This window comes from Pocillopora verrucosa, chromosome 4, assembly GCF_036669915.1.
Source record: "Pocillopora verrucosa isolate sample1 chromosome 4, ASM3666991v2, whole genome shotgun sequence".
Taxonomy (NCBI): domain Eukaryota; kingdom Metazoa; phylum Cnidaria; class Anthozoa; order Scleractinia; family Pocilloporidae; genus Pocillopora; species Pocillopora verrucosa.
The window spans coordinates 23,447,108-23,458,651 of record NC_089315.1 but is presented as its reverse complement, the minus strand read 5'-3'; the positions used below and the strand labels follow the sequence as shown (position 1 = coordinate 23,458,651).

Below are 11,544 nucleotides of genomic sequence, written 5' to 3'. Positions count from 1 at the left end.
CAATGGACTTCCTTGCAATCTGATTGGCCCTCAGCTGTGCGATGTATTCCTGCGTCGCCCTTTTTTTTTTAAACTACCATCTTTTCCCCGACCAACGAAAAAGCAACACTAGAACAAAACAATCAGGCTTTCTTTAGAAACCAATCAAACTGCAATAAAATGAAAGACAGATAAGCCGCTGTGCGACAAATTTTGCAAGTTTCTTCTCAAAATTCTTTTTTTTTATTATGGGTTTTCAGAAATTTATCGACTTTCCTTTTTCCCCGGGAGGGAGAGAGGGGTGTATCTGTTAACTTTTGAGAGTGGGGAATTTAATCTTGAGAGGCTTTTGGGAAAAGCAGAGTGAAATTTTTTATGCCTCATGTGTCAAATGATGGAGAGCAGAAGACTTATTGCTAGTTATATTAGGTTACAAATATCACTTCAGATGTCAAACAGATACGTCTTGTGTCAAGTCCGTTTCAGATTTTATTTCGACTAAAACCCGAATTAGGAACACTATTTATAACTTGCATACGATAGATTCGTAACTTTAACTATCTTACATATGAAAGAAAATACATCCTTTGTCAAATAAAGCCGATTCTAAATTTGGGATCTAAATTTCTGCCAGGTATAACATAAAATGTGGAAGAACGCTGAAATTTAAGGAATTTTCCCAGACTGACCTTTCATCTCAGGAGATAGTCTTGTGAGGGTTAGCTAAACAGACTGAAGCTATCGTACTTAACAACTCAACAAAATTTTTCCCAATAAGCAATCATGAGGAACTGATAAATAATCTTGGTGCGGTCACTTCGCTTGTTAAAGCAAGCAGAAGGAATATTGAAGTAACAGTCCAATAATTATAAACGACCAAACGCACAGGAATCCTAAAATGCGTTCAGACACGTTAGAAATGTAGTATTAATTCCGCCTAATTTATTATAGTAGGATTTGCGCGGTCATCCGTCCTTCAAAAATATTGACCCCAAAAAAGTTACCATGCGGAAAATGATCTCTTTGCAAGAAAGAGAAAGGTCAAAATAGGACGTAAGCATATTGTCTGAGAAATTGGTTCCGAAGTCGTTCCTGAATTTGCAATGACAGAAGGTATAATATTTTACCCGATTCAAGGGTCTGTGGTGTTTCCAAGCTTAAAATGATATTGGCTCTAGCTGAAAAAACACTTGGCCTTCGATCAAAATGCGTGCGTCAGCCAGCGGCTTATTAAGGCCCTGGTATAAATGTCCTATTTAGTTTAACAGTTCATGTAGTTAATTTTAGCATCTGCTTCAAGGAGGGGTCATTGTCTCCTGGTAAGAGCTCAGAAATCACTGCTTTTGCTAACGCAAAAATAAGAAAAACCGTCATGATAAGACACAATTCATCAAAAACGATGGGACCTTACTCGTCTTAGCCTGTAGATTCGCAGCTGTGTCGAAATGCCAGGATATGGCGAATTCCTAAAAAGGGCATACTCAAGTGCTCTTAACTTCTATGTCAACTACTGCTCCTCTGTCAAGTATCTAACTTTCTCGCCAAAACTGGTCTCGTGAAGTGTAATGCTGCATCTGCGTTTGCGCATCTTCAAATATGTTTAAACCCAGCGGAGGCGCTGACCAGCATTGAGTGGGAAACTGCGGTTGCAACTCTTCTGTGGGGATATCATTTGGCGCGAAAGAAAGACTTTCGCGCAAGTGGAAGGTCCGATTGAGTTCCACTTTAAAACTTGAGTTGGTAGATGGAACCGAGGAAATCTGCGTTGGGATCAAATCGTCTCGTTCCCAAGGAAATGGTAAGTCGTTCTGGAAAGGAATGTTTCTTGTCGTATACGGTTCCTCAGGCCAATCGTGTGACAGGGGTGGAGGTGGTGGGTGTACCGAGGCGGTGGTCAGGGCCGGTTGATCTTGACTGTTGAGGAAATTCATAAGAGGAGTCTGGTAACGGATTATGGGTGGTGGAGATGGAAAACGCAGGCGTCTTTTCTTGGATTTAGATCCTGTGCTGTCTCGTTGGCTCGACCTGAAAGAACGTTCAACAAAATGAGTCAATAAAAAAGAACCGATATGATGAATGCTACTGCAAGTAGGAACGCTGAAGAGTGCGACAAAATAATGTCATTATTATCATCATTGTTTATGGATTTTATTTTTTATATTATGATTATTATCTTTAAATAAATTACGAATCACGCACGCTCTAATAAGATTCTGGGGCCAAAGGAGTTCCAAGGCATTTGGAGAAGCGGACCTTACCGGGAACTCGTTGCAAGTCAAAATGCATCTAACCTTTATTTTCCTTTTTTTTTTCTATCGCCCTGATCTGATGAATTCAGTATGCAAATTGCATTTGTTTGATTGAACTTACCTCTTTCCTTCTCTGAAAGCCTTGGCGAATGGATTGTTGTCGATCTTGAGTTGAGTCATGCGCGGGTTCTGATAACTAGTAACAGTGATAAACTGAGTCTCAGGAAAGTTGAATACCCATCGGTCACATTGATGCATTCCCAGTTTAGTGACAACCAGTCTTAGTCTGTACTTCTGCATAGAGTTTACGACCACCTACAAAAAGGATGCATTGAATTAAGTTTTTTTTTTACAAAAACACGTACAGGAATAGTTTTCCTGCCACAGCATCTATGTCTCCGAAATGTCTGTTCAGTACAACTCTGACAAGAGGACGAGAAAGATAACTTCGCACAGGGAATCCCGATTAAAAATCAAAGGAAAAGATGCAATGTGACGAACAGAGTTTCATGCAAAGGGAAAGTTTGTCTGGTCTATTAGGAAATGTAAATGTGGAAAAGGTGCGCGCGCGCAGAAATGCGCACGGGTTGCATTTTATCGTTCTGACGGGTTTTTTTTAGACGAAAAGAAAACAGAAAAAAGGAAAGATCAAGCCTATGAGCAAGAAATATTTTTCACAAATTTAAACCATCTAGCATCTGTCAGCAGGGAATGAAACAGAGAGACCGAAACCTCCTTAAAGTCTTAGGAGTGATAAGATTCGACACTTTAAATCTAAGTTGATTTGTGAAAATGCTCAAAATGTAGTACTTAAAACTGTTCTTTAATGGTAAAACTAGAGCATGCTTTATGTCATGTGTCGATTGATTCGGAGCTTCAACTATCCTTCCCCGGGAAACCTCTCCCCACAACTCCTCAGGTATATAAACTTTCCTTAAAAATTTCCACCCACTGTCCTAAATTTTTGCTCAAACGCCTAACTCAAGATTAAGATTTCATGGTCAAATATTTGTATAGGGCAAGATCAGCGACTGTAAATTTCTTACAGTCCTTTTCTTCTGAGTCATTAGATCGCATAAGTAAAGTCTACCTTTAAACACTTCCATTTTAAAATGTAAAACATGTGCATTCCGCTGAAAAGACTCGACAGTTCCGGTTTAAATCCCCCACCACACCCAAGCAAGACTCAAATTTCCATCCCCCCCCCCCCGGACACGGACGACAGTCAAACGCCCCTGGGTTGGCAGGGGAGGGAAGGGGATTTTGAAACTCCTAATATTGATCGGTGTCAAAATGTTAGTAAAATAAAACACTCACACTGTCACTGCTGGGTATAATGTGATTGGAAAGCTTCAATTTGTCAAACAAGGCTCCTTGTGCCATCCAGTACTGTCCAAGGCTGGCCGAGTTGGGGTGAAGGTACTTGCAGTGCACTTGATCCAGTTGCATTCCTTTCCCCGTCGGAACCCACCCTTGGGGTGTCTTGTAACGATACCGGTTCATATCTGCAGCGACAATTTCAACTGCGCAGCCGTAGTATTGGTCAGGCTCGAGTCCTCCGAGGAAGAAGTCTGGGACGGGAAACATGCGTCTAGAATGTAAAGCGTGAAGGTATTTATTATTACAAAGTGGAATGGTAGAATGGTATAAGCAAGAGTCTTCTTCACTACGCGCGCGCACCGAGCTCTCCCCAATCTAGACACACCTACTTCTGTCGTTACAACCCTTTCCATCCTAACATCAGTATGCACATTCTCCTTAGTATTCTCTAGACATTTCCTAAGGTGCAGGCATGGAGAATTTGTTTATCAATCAAGAGTTTCTTCTGTTTATGATTACTTCCTTTGATTTGTGATCCAGGGGTGTTATAAATTGTAAGGAGAAATTAGATGCTAGTCAATCTTAGGGGCCCAAAGGTCAATAATAAAGAAAAAAAAATTAAGTAGTCAACATCCTCTCATACCACAGAATCATTACCAAACAGGCAAAAGTCAGCGCAAACAATGAATAATAATGAAAATTAAGTTGTCAACATCCTCTCAGTGACCACAGAATCTTTCCCAAACAGGCAAACGTCGGCGCAAACAATGAATATAAATAGGCCAAATTTCCCTCTGAGCGAAAAGTGAACGAATTTTACCAGTATTAAATTGTCTCATAACCAAAATAATTGATTCCATTTACAAGTTAACTTTCTGTATTCCGCTCTCCCGCATAAAAAAAGAATATAAAATTCAGTGTCCACTCACTCCAGACAAGACAAGCTAAACCATTTGAAGCAAATAAAACTGTAGTACTACGTCGGTAGGGGAGGGGGGTCTTGCAAGATTCTTTATTTTTACCTACTGAGTCTATGATGTAAATTTACCACCGCGGAGGGTTTTAAAGCTGACATTTCGAGCGTTAACCCTTGGTCCAACACACAAAACGTTAGCTTAAAACTATTAAATACCTTGCAAAAACTAATGCGCACGCAAAAACGTTAATCTTTTGCGCTACTTTTTACGGGAATGAAAAAACTGTTTGGGCGATTGAATACCAAATCAAGGTGCATTCGAGACAACTATAACGCTCTTAATCAACTTTTCTACAACCGAACAAAAAAGCCGGACACTTCTTCCTTGAAGTTTTGTTTACAGAAATTTCACATGCAAGACGGGCTGTTTGAACGTTGTTTTTCTTCTTAAAACCATTATGTGGTCATTCCCAAAGGAGTCTTGTTGAGACTAATTTCAAAATGAACTCTAAACACGTTGAAAAGTTTGCATAAAGCTTCATGAGATAAAAAAAATTTCAGATTTGACCATAAATCTTGTTATAACTTCATGAGCATTTAATAATTTGGGTCAGTTTTTTGGGAAACGTATTTCAGCAATTATGAGAAGGGCAACATGCATGCATTATTGCTTTTGGTTCCGGTAATGGAAAGGAACGAAAATTGTTTTTCTATTCCCGTGGATAAAAGAGAAGCTATGATTAGATGGACATTTTTTTTTTATCGTGAAGCATGAAGCATGAAAATACGATGGCTAATGAGTAACCATGTTCGAAAATGTTGGCTTGCACGAGCCAATATGAAAATCAAGATGCATGGTGCGCGCAGACAAGCTTTTTTCTGAGCCCTCTTACAGATTACCATGCACACAAACAAACAAACAAGAGATTCACTTTTTTGCCTTTAAAACGGAAAAAAATTGAAGTAAAACGTACCTTCCAGCTTTAGTTATAATCATTTCCGTCTCCTCGAGATGAAACATCTCCCAGAGTTCCTTATTTCGAAGACGCACGGTGATGGTGCTGTGTTCTCCTTCCATCTTTGTTCTCTTAGCTGTATGAATTTTACCCCTCGAGCCCTGAAAGAGTCTCTTGGTTTTCGAATTTCGATCTTGCGCATCTGTGTTTAGTTGTAAAGTCCTGACCCGCGTAGAATGCATTTCAACTCTTTCAGCGCACGTGTCTATGGGGAGCGTGGAAATCGGCGTATTTGTTCAGTCTCGTTGATCAGGAGACTTCGAGCTCAACTCATGCGCCATTTTTTGATTGTTTTTTGATGCGAAAAATAATCAGTGCAGAAGTTTCTCCACAATTCCGATCAAATTTAGCTCCAGTCGTCAGAGACTTGCCTGAGTTTCCGATATGAAGTGTGCCCCGCTGAGGGCTTCACGAGTTTAAGTAGCCTAACTTAAACAATCAGATGTTTTAGCTGAAATTGGTTTTTATCTGAACGCAACCATTACAAAAGAAATCATCACACTTTGGGTCGAAGTAATTAGTTAATTTTGCAACTTTATTGTAATGAAAGCTTCCTTAGAGCTGCGAAGTTTCTTTTGTGTTTTTCACCTCTATGTTTTCTTTGTCATTCCACTTTAAAAAGCTTATTTGAAATGATTATTAACCGCCCACATATACATCGACAAATTCTTTAGCAAATGACTACTTTGAAAACTTATAAATTGTTTTGTTTTTAACTTGAAAATTGTAATATTGCCTTTGCTAACTAAGGTAAAACATTTCAGGCGATTCCTTGACACTGCGAATGAACACAAACGCGACTGTTGGCTGAAAATCATCAAACTCCATTTTAAATCAATTGCAAACGATTTAAAATGGAGATTGATGACTTACAGCCAGCGGTCTCGCGTTGCGTAAACCAGTCTGATCAACACAGGTTCCATCAACCGTGCCGAGTTTTGAGCCATTCTTCTTTCACAGTTTAGAAATTATAAAATAAAAAATTCAGGGAACGTGAATTCGGACCTCGCCTCGCCTTATACGTAGTTAACTTTAAGCTTTGATATAAACATGTTACACGGAGACACGAGACTGACCGTGAATCGGCAAGCAAGTCTGGGCAAATTTCTGGGCGGAACAAAGATAAAACTTATTTTTATTTAATTTCACTTTTCTCTAGAAATGAACATTGATCTTTACGCAACTGCCACTCATCACATTTTGACCGCTGAAGAAAATTTGCCTCGAAAATGACTTGGATCGCGTTCATTCATTTTTCATTAGTTTTTTTCCCCTTTTTTTGATACACGTTCAAGAGTAGTTAGCTGCTTGCAAAGCTATTTGCGTAACATTCAAATATGTTGGGCGGAAGTAGAACTCTGAAACACAACGAAAAGCTTTTGTCACCTTTGTCAAGTGCGAGAAGTGGCAAGAAGTTCTCAGCTCCACCCATGGGAAATACCTGAAACACCGCCTAATGTTTAGACACTTTTGTCACTTTCTATTCATGTTAAGAGGTATTGAAATTAAATTGAATGTCAACTAATTTTCCTGTTTCAGCCAATGTTAATTGTTTTCTGTTTTCTGACAAGGTCTACGTTCTCAATTGAAAAGATTGCAAATGATTTATTGCCCAGTCGATCTGTCCTGATGTGGAAAGTAAGTCTCTTTCTGATATTGATGAATCAAACACACACCCGCTCGCTCAAACAAAAGACGTAAAACAAAATCTTTATTTTCAAAACGGAATTTCGGAAGATGTCATATACTGCTGATTGCCCTCCTTTTTCTCTTTGTTGGTGAATCGAGTGGAAAAAAATTAGCGAGCGAAGTCTGGTGTTACATGGGGCGGCCAGTTTTCCGCACAACAGTCGGAGAGACCGAAGAAAATCGTGACGAAAGGATCTTGTTGGTTCGGGCGTAATTCGCACATATACCGTATGGGGAGGTCTGGTGAGGTGTCGTTTGCGAATAGCCCAAATGTAGTACCATTTTTTGATAATTTTGTCCCTGGTAAAATCACATAGTGAAGGATTGTAATTAACCTTCGCCCATCCAGCCCCTTGGGACCTCCACAAATTGAGGGGAGGGGTAAACAAGTCACTAAAAGAAATCATTACACTCGTTGTTTACTGTGAGACTATGACAAACTTTGTCGCAGGCTACGTTCGCTAAATGTTTCTGGTGTATCTATTTGTTAATAGTATGAACAAGACGTCGGTGCTACTTCGCAATTTTACGCAAACCAGTTTATGCATTACTTTGTATTTTAAAGTTTTCTGTTTTTTTTTTTAGTGAAACACCCTCGGGGGAGCGTTGTTTTCACAGTTTTAAATATCAACGAGAGTATTCATGAGTCAAAACGGGAAAAAAAGCTTATCACTTTCATGTGCATCTTATGAGATTCATCGTGATCCGCCCGAGAGAGGACTAAACCTAAATTAAATTTTTGGAAATACTACTTTCGATTAAAAAAATCTTATCTTCGACGATATGACTGTCAATATCAGCGTTTGTAAAAGAACAAGAACACCTTTTTCGGGCACTTTCACTTGAGAACCGGTAATTATTTACTGCATGGTAGGGAAGGTGGGGGGGGGGGTTGCCGCGATAAAATTTACTTCATACCCCTGAGGCTCTGTAATATTCCACTGATCCCCCTTCTTGGCAGTCATTTTTCTACAATCCCTTTATACTCTCTAAGCTACAACTGATCCCCCTCTCGTTCCCCTGAAAACCATGTGGTACCCCTTAAGAAAATCCTCTGCACACCCCTGCTCTCCTGGCAATAAAAAATGACTGGTCTCTCACATCAAATAAATACAAATAGTAGATTTTAGCAAGTCTCTTTTCTCTCTTATGCTTTAGCTGCGGCCTTCGTCAGGAACTGCTGATACTGCTGCTGTAACTTGCTAAGTGTCTCCTGGCTGGCGCCTCGCTTCTTTTCAACATCTTTGATACCAGTCTCATTTCTTTTTCTGAAAACACCAATAAGAAGTCTTTAAGTTAGGGACAAGGGATGGAAGATTTTGAGCCAACCAATGGAGTAACCAATATAATTGCACAAGTCTACCACCCCATTCTTGTCATCGCTCTACCGCACATCACCAGACTACCACACAATGCTTAACAATCTAAACATTTTGTTGCATGAAGATCACTCGTGTGTTTCCCTCGTAAGTCTCCCTGGCCCAAATCCTTTACATATGGGGCTTGCATGATGCAGCTATGAACTGTTACTTTTGCAGGGATGCGTTACAGGGACATGAAGATTCAAGAAGTGAAAACCAGTTTCAAAATTAGTTGAAACATTTTGCTTGGTACGATCTTTCATGCCATAATTTGAAAAGAACAAGGAGACCGGTGTTAAAAAAGGAGACAGCCTTCCTATCTAATATATTTTAAGTATTTTTGAGCTGGCAAAGAAAATTTCAAGAACATAAGGGTAAAGCTGAGACAAAAGAGATGCCATATTACTGTAAACCCACTGATTATTTATCTTAAGAACACCAAGATGTCTGATAGTAAAGCAATGGTGCTTACAGTTCAGTTGTGATGTACTCTATCCTCTTCCCAACATTTTGCTTGGCTTCTTCAAGATCTTGTTTGACCAGAACAGGTCCTATGAGTTTGTAGACATTTCCATCAGGTTCAATTATGTCTAGTTCCTAAAAACACAACAACAAAGTCAGTTTAAACTCAAACATCACACCCTATCAATTATAATTCATCAAAATTTCTCTAGAAACTAATCTAAATCAACACCATCCAAGACACATCAACAATCATTTTTATCACTCAGTGTTCATCATTACAACAGGTTAACTCAAGCATTCACATATTGTAATACAACTCCAACATTAGTGTTAACCCTTTAACTCCCAGAAGTGATGAACATGTAACTTCTCCCTTTAATATCCTCACCTCATCCAACAAACAGGTCATAAGAAAACTCAAATTTATCAGTTTGAAGTTGTTATCTTAATCTAACACCTAATTCTCCATACTAATTTACAAAGAAATGTTTAGCAGCTAGAGAGGAGAATCAACAATCAGATTTTGGAAGTTAAAGGGTTAACTCCCATGAGTGACCAATAAGCCAATTATTAGTTGAGCCAGTACAAATTATCTGAACTAACACCTTAATATTTTTTTTTGCAGACAGTAAGGAGAATTACTAATGAAATCATGGGAGTGAAAGGGTTAAGATTCTTTTTGAGCTGTAAGGTTATGCATAAACTAAGTTCCACCAGCTATGAGAACTCTTACTCCACTAATCTCAGCTTACTGAGCATACCCTGTAGCATGAACATTTTGCAATAGTTTTATTTTATGGATTGGTGATATTTGGAGTTGTACAGGAACAATTTATTTGCAACTCAAGATGATGAAAAATAGGCTCAATTTCTACAATTTTTTTTGTCTCGTCTTCTATCATCTCAAGTGGGGTGAGCCAGCAAGCTTATTTCTCACACAGTGGCTAGTAATAGAGCCTATGCCAAGAACTAACTGTTGTAATTTCCAGTTCAAGCAGCAGAACATTTACAAGAAACAAATGCAACATTTCAAACATTTTCAGTTTGATAATTTAGAGAGAGGAGAGCAGGACAATCAGTAACATCTAGAAAGAGCAAAATCGTGAAAAAATCCTATGTTTCACAGAATTTATTTCCCAAAATCAGAATTTCCAGATAGAAGGGCACCAAACATGGAAAGAAAAAAAATGGCAGAAAGTTCAGGTAAATTAGGTAAATCTATCAGTAAGAAAATAAGTCATTAAAGAAGGTTTCACCTCTTTTACAACTTTATTTTCATTCAGCTGACCATCTAATTGCTGTCTTGTGTTGATTAATTTCTGCAAATCTGAAAGAAATAATTACTGGATGAATAATGGTTCGAAGAGGAGCAAGCATGCTTGAAGAGTTTTTGGGTCAAACAGTGCAAGAGGCAATCTGAAACTCTCTACCCATATTAAATGGTTTAAGGTGGTTTTGCTTCCCTGCAAGTCCACCCCCTACCAGTTTAGCTCCATCACAACTAATTTTCCTCCTAAAAGTTCACCCTATTTCCTTAAAGAAGAAAGTGTCCCCTCATTAGAAAAGGAGAATAATGACAATCCACAGCGAAGATCCACACACCTACTTTCACCCTTTGACCCTTGAGTGTGATTAGTATCTAATTTCTCCTTACAATATCACCCCTGAATATGGTCACAAGAATAAAGGAAATGATTAACTACTACAGAAGTTCTTAAAAGTCTAACAAAATTCTGCTTGCCAGCACCTATGGAGATGGTACGGAGAACAGTATAGAGAATATACATACTGGTGTAAGGGTGTAAAGGCAAAAACAGATGGGTGGTAAAAATGTTTTGCTTGTTTGTTCTTCAGCACAATGACTTGTTTTTCATTTGGGGTGTCTCCACCTTCCACAAGAAATCAAGGAAGCAGTATGCAACTTCCAAGCCTTCTTTCATTACTTGTATACAATCCATGTACCCTGAGCCTGCTCAGAAATAGATCACAGATGATGTCAAATGCGTTGAGAACAAAAAAGTGGCACACGAGGCATAGCCGCGTGGATAACTTGTGTACTTGCCACGTTTTGACATCTTATGTAATCTATTACTGTACAGACCCACGGTAACATAGAATCTATTTTTTCTATTCACTAAAAAAAAAAAAAGAGCAAAACTTTTTTAAGGTGGCATCATACATGTGACTGTTCTCCAATATGTCATTAGCAAAAACCGGTAAAATGCATGCATAATTCGGCTTACCATGTAAATTCGAAACCCACGCCTAAGATCTGGAGCCTACAACTTTTCCTTGACAAGGCATAGGATCACAGACTATTTATTTTCAAATAAAAGAGCACCCAAACTTTTCAGTTGTATTACTACTCATAACGTACCTTTCTGAACAGCCTTGAACTTCTCAAGTTCCGTTTGCATTTGTTGCTGTATTCTCTCTAAGTTAGCCGCCATCTTGAATTTTTGCACAATACGAAAAAGTATTGCAGGCGCACAGTGTATTTTGGATAAAGGACTGGGGATTGTCCAAATGGTTATGTAACGCCTGACGGA

At 38.9% G+C, this 11,544-nt stretch overlaps 2 protein-coding genes across 2 annotated transcripts; both read right to left on the bottom strand.

Moving 5' to 3' along the window:
* Positions 1-1,506: 1,506 nt before the first annotated feature.
* On the bottom strand, positions 1,507-5,542 carry LOC131774988 (T-box transcription factor mls-1-like). The gene is made up of 4 exons (XM_059091087.2): positions 5,439-5,542; positions 3,546-3,819; positions 2,350-2,543; positions 1,507-2,004 (listed from the first exon to the last, which is right to left on the bottom strand). The coding sequence occupies exons 1-4, from the start codon at positions 5,540-5,542 to the stop codon at positions 1,509-1,511; spliced, it is 1,068 nt and encodes a 355-aa protein (XP_058947070.1). The 3' UTR covers positions 1,507-1,508.
* Positions 5,543-7,163: 1,621 nt separating this feature from the next.
* LOC131774966 (prefoldin subunit 6-like) lies at positions 7,164-11,451 on the bottom strand. The gene is made up of 4 exons (XM_059091065.2): positions 11,373-11,451; positions 10,252-10,322; positions 9,003-9,127; positions 7,164-8,437 (listed from the first exon to the last, which is right to left on the bottom strand). Exons 1-4 carry the CDS (start codon positions 11,443-11,445, stop codon positions 8,317-8,319), a joined length of 390 nt encoding a protein of 129 aa, XP_058947048.1. The 5' UTR covers positions 11,446-11,451; the 3' UTR covers positions 7,164-8,316.
* Between the last annotated feature and the right edge of the window lie 93 nt (positions 11,452-11,544).

Excerpts from the sequence above, each read along its gene's own strand:
- LOC131774988 (XM_059091087.2), bottom strand. The coding sequence starts at position 5,542 with ATGGAAGGAGAACACAGCACCATCACCGTGCGTCTTCGAAATAAGGAA. Across the intron at positions 3,820-5,438 it reads ATTATAACTAAAGCTGGAAG|ACGCATGTTTCCCGTCCCAG; the intron begins GTACGTTTTACT and ends TTTACATTCTAG. Across the intron at positions 2,005-2,349 it reads GCTTTCAGAGAAGGAAAGAG|GTCGAGCCAACGAGACAGCA; the intron begins GTAAGTTCAATC and ends ACGTTCTTTCAG.
- LOC131774966 (XM_059091065.2), bottom strand. The coding sequence starts at position 11,445 with ATGGCGGCTAACTTAGAGAGAATACAGCAACAAATGCAAACGGAACTT. Across the intron at positions 9,128-10,251 it reads AAAATAAAGTTGTAAAAGAG|GAACTAGACATAATTGAACC; the intron begins GTGAAACCTTCT and ends TTGTGTTTTTAG. Across the intron at positions 8,438-9,002 it reads GAGTACATCACAACTGAACT|AAAAAGAAATGAGACTGGTA; the intron begins GTAAGCACCATT and ends TGGTGTTTTCAG.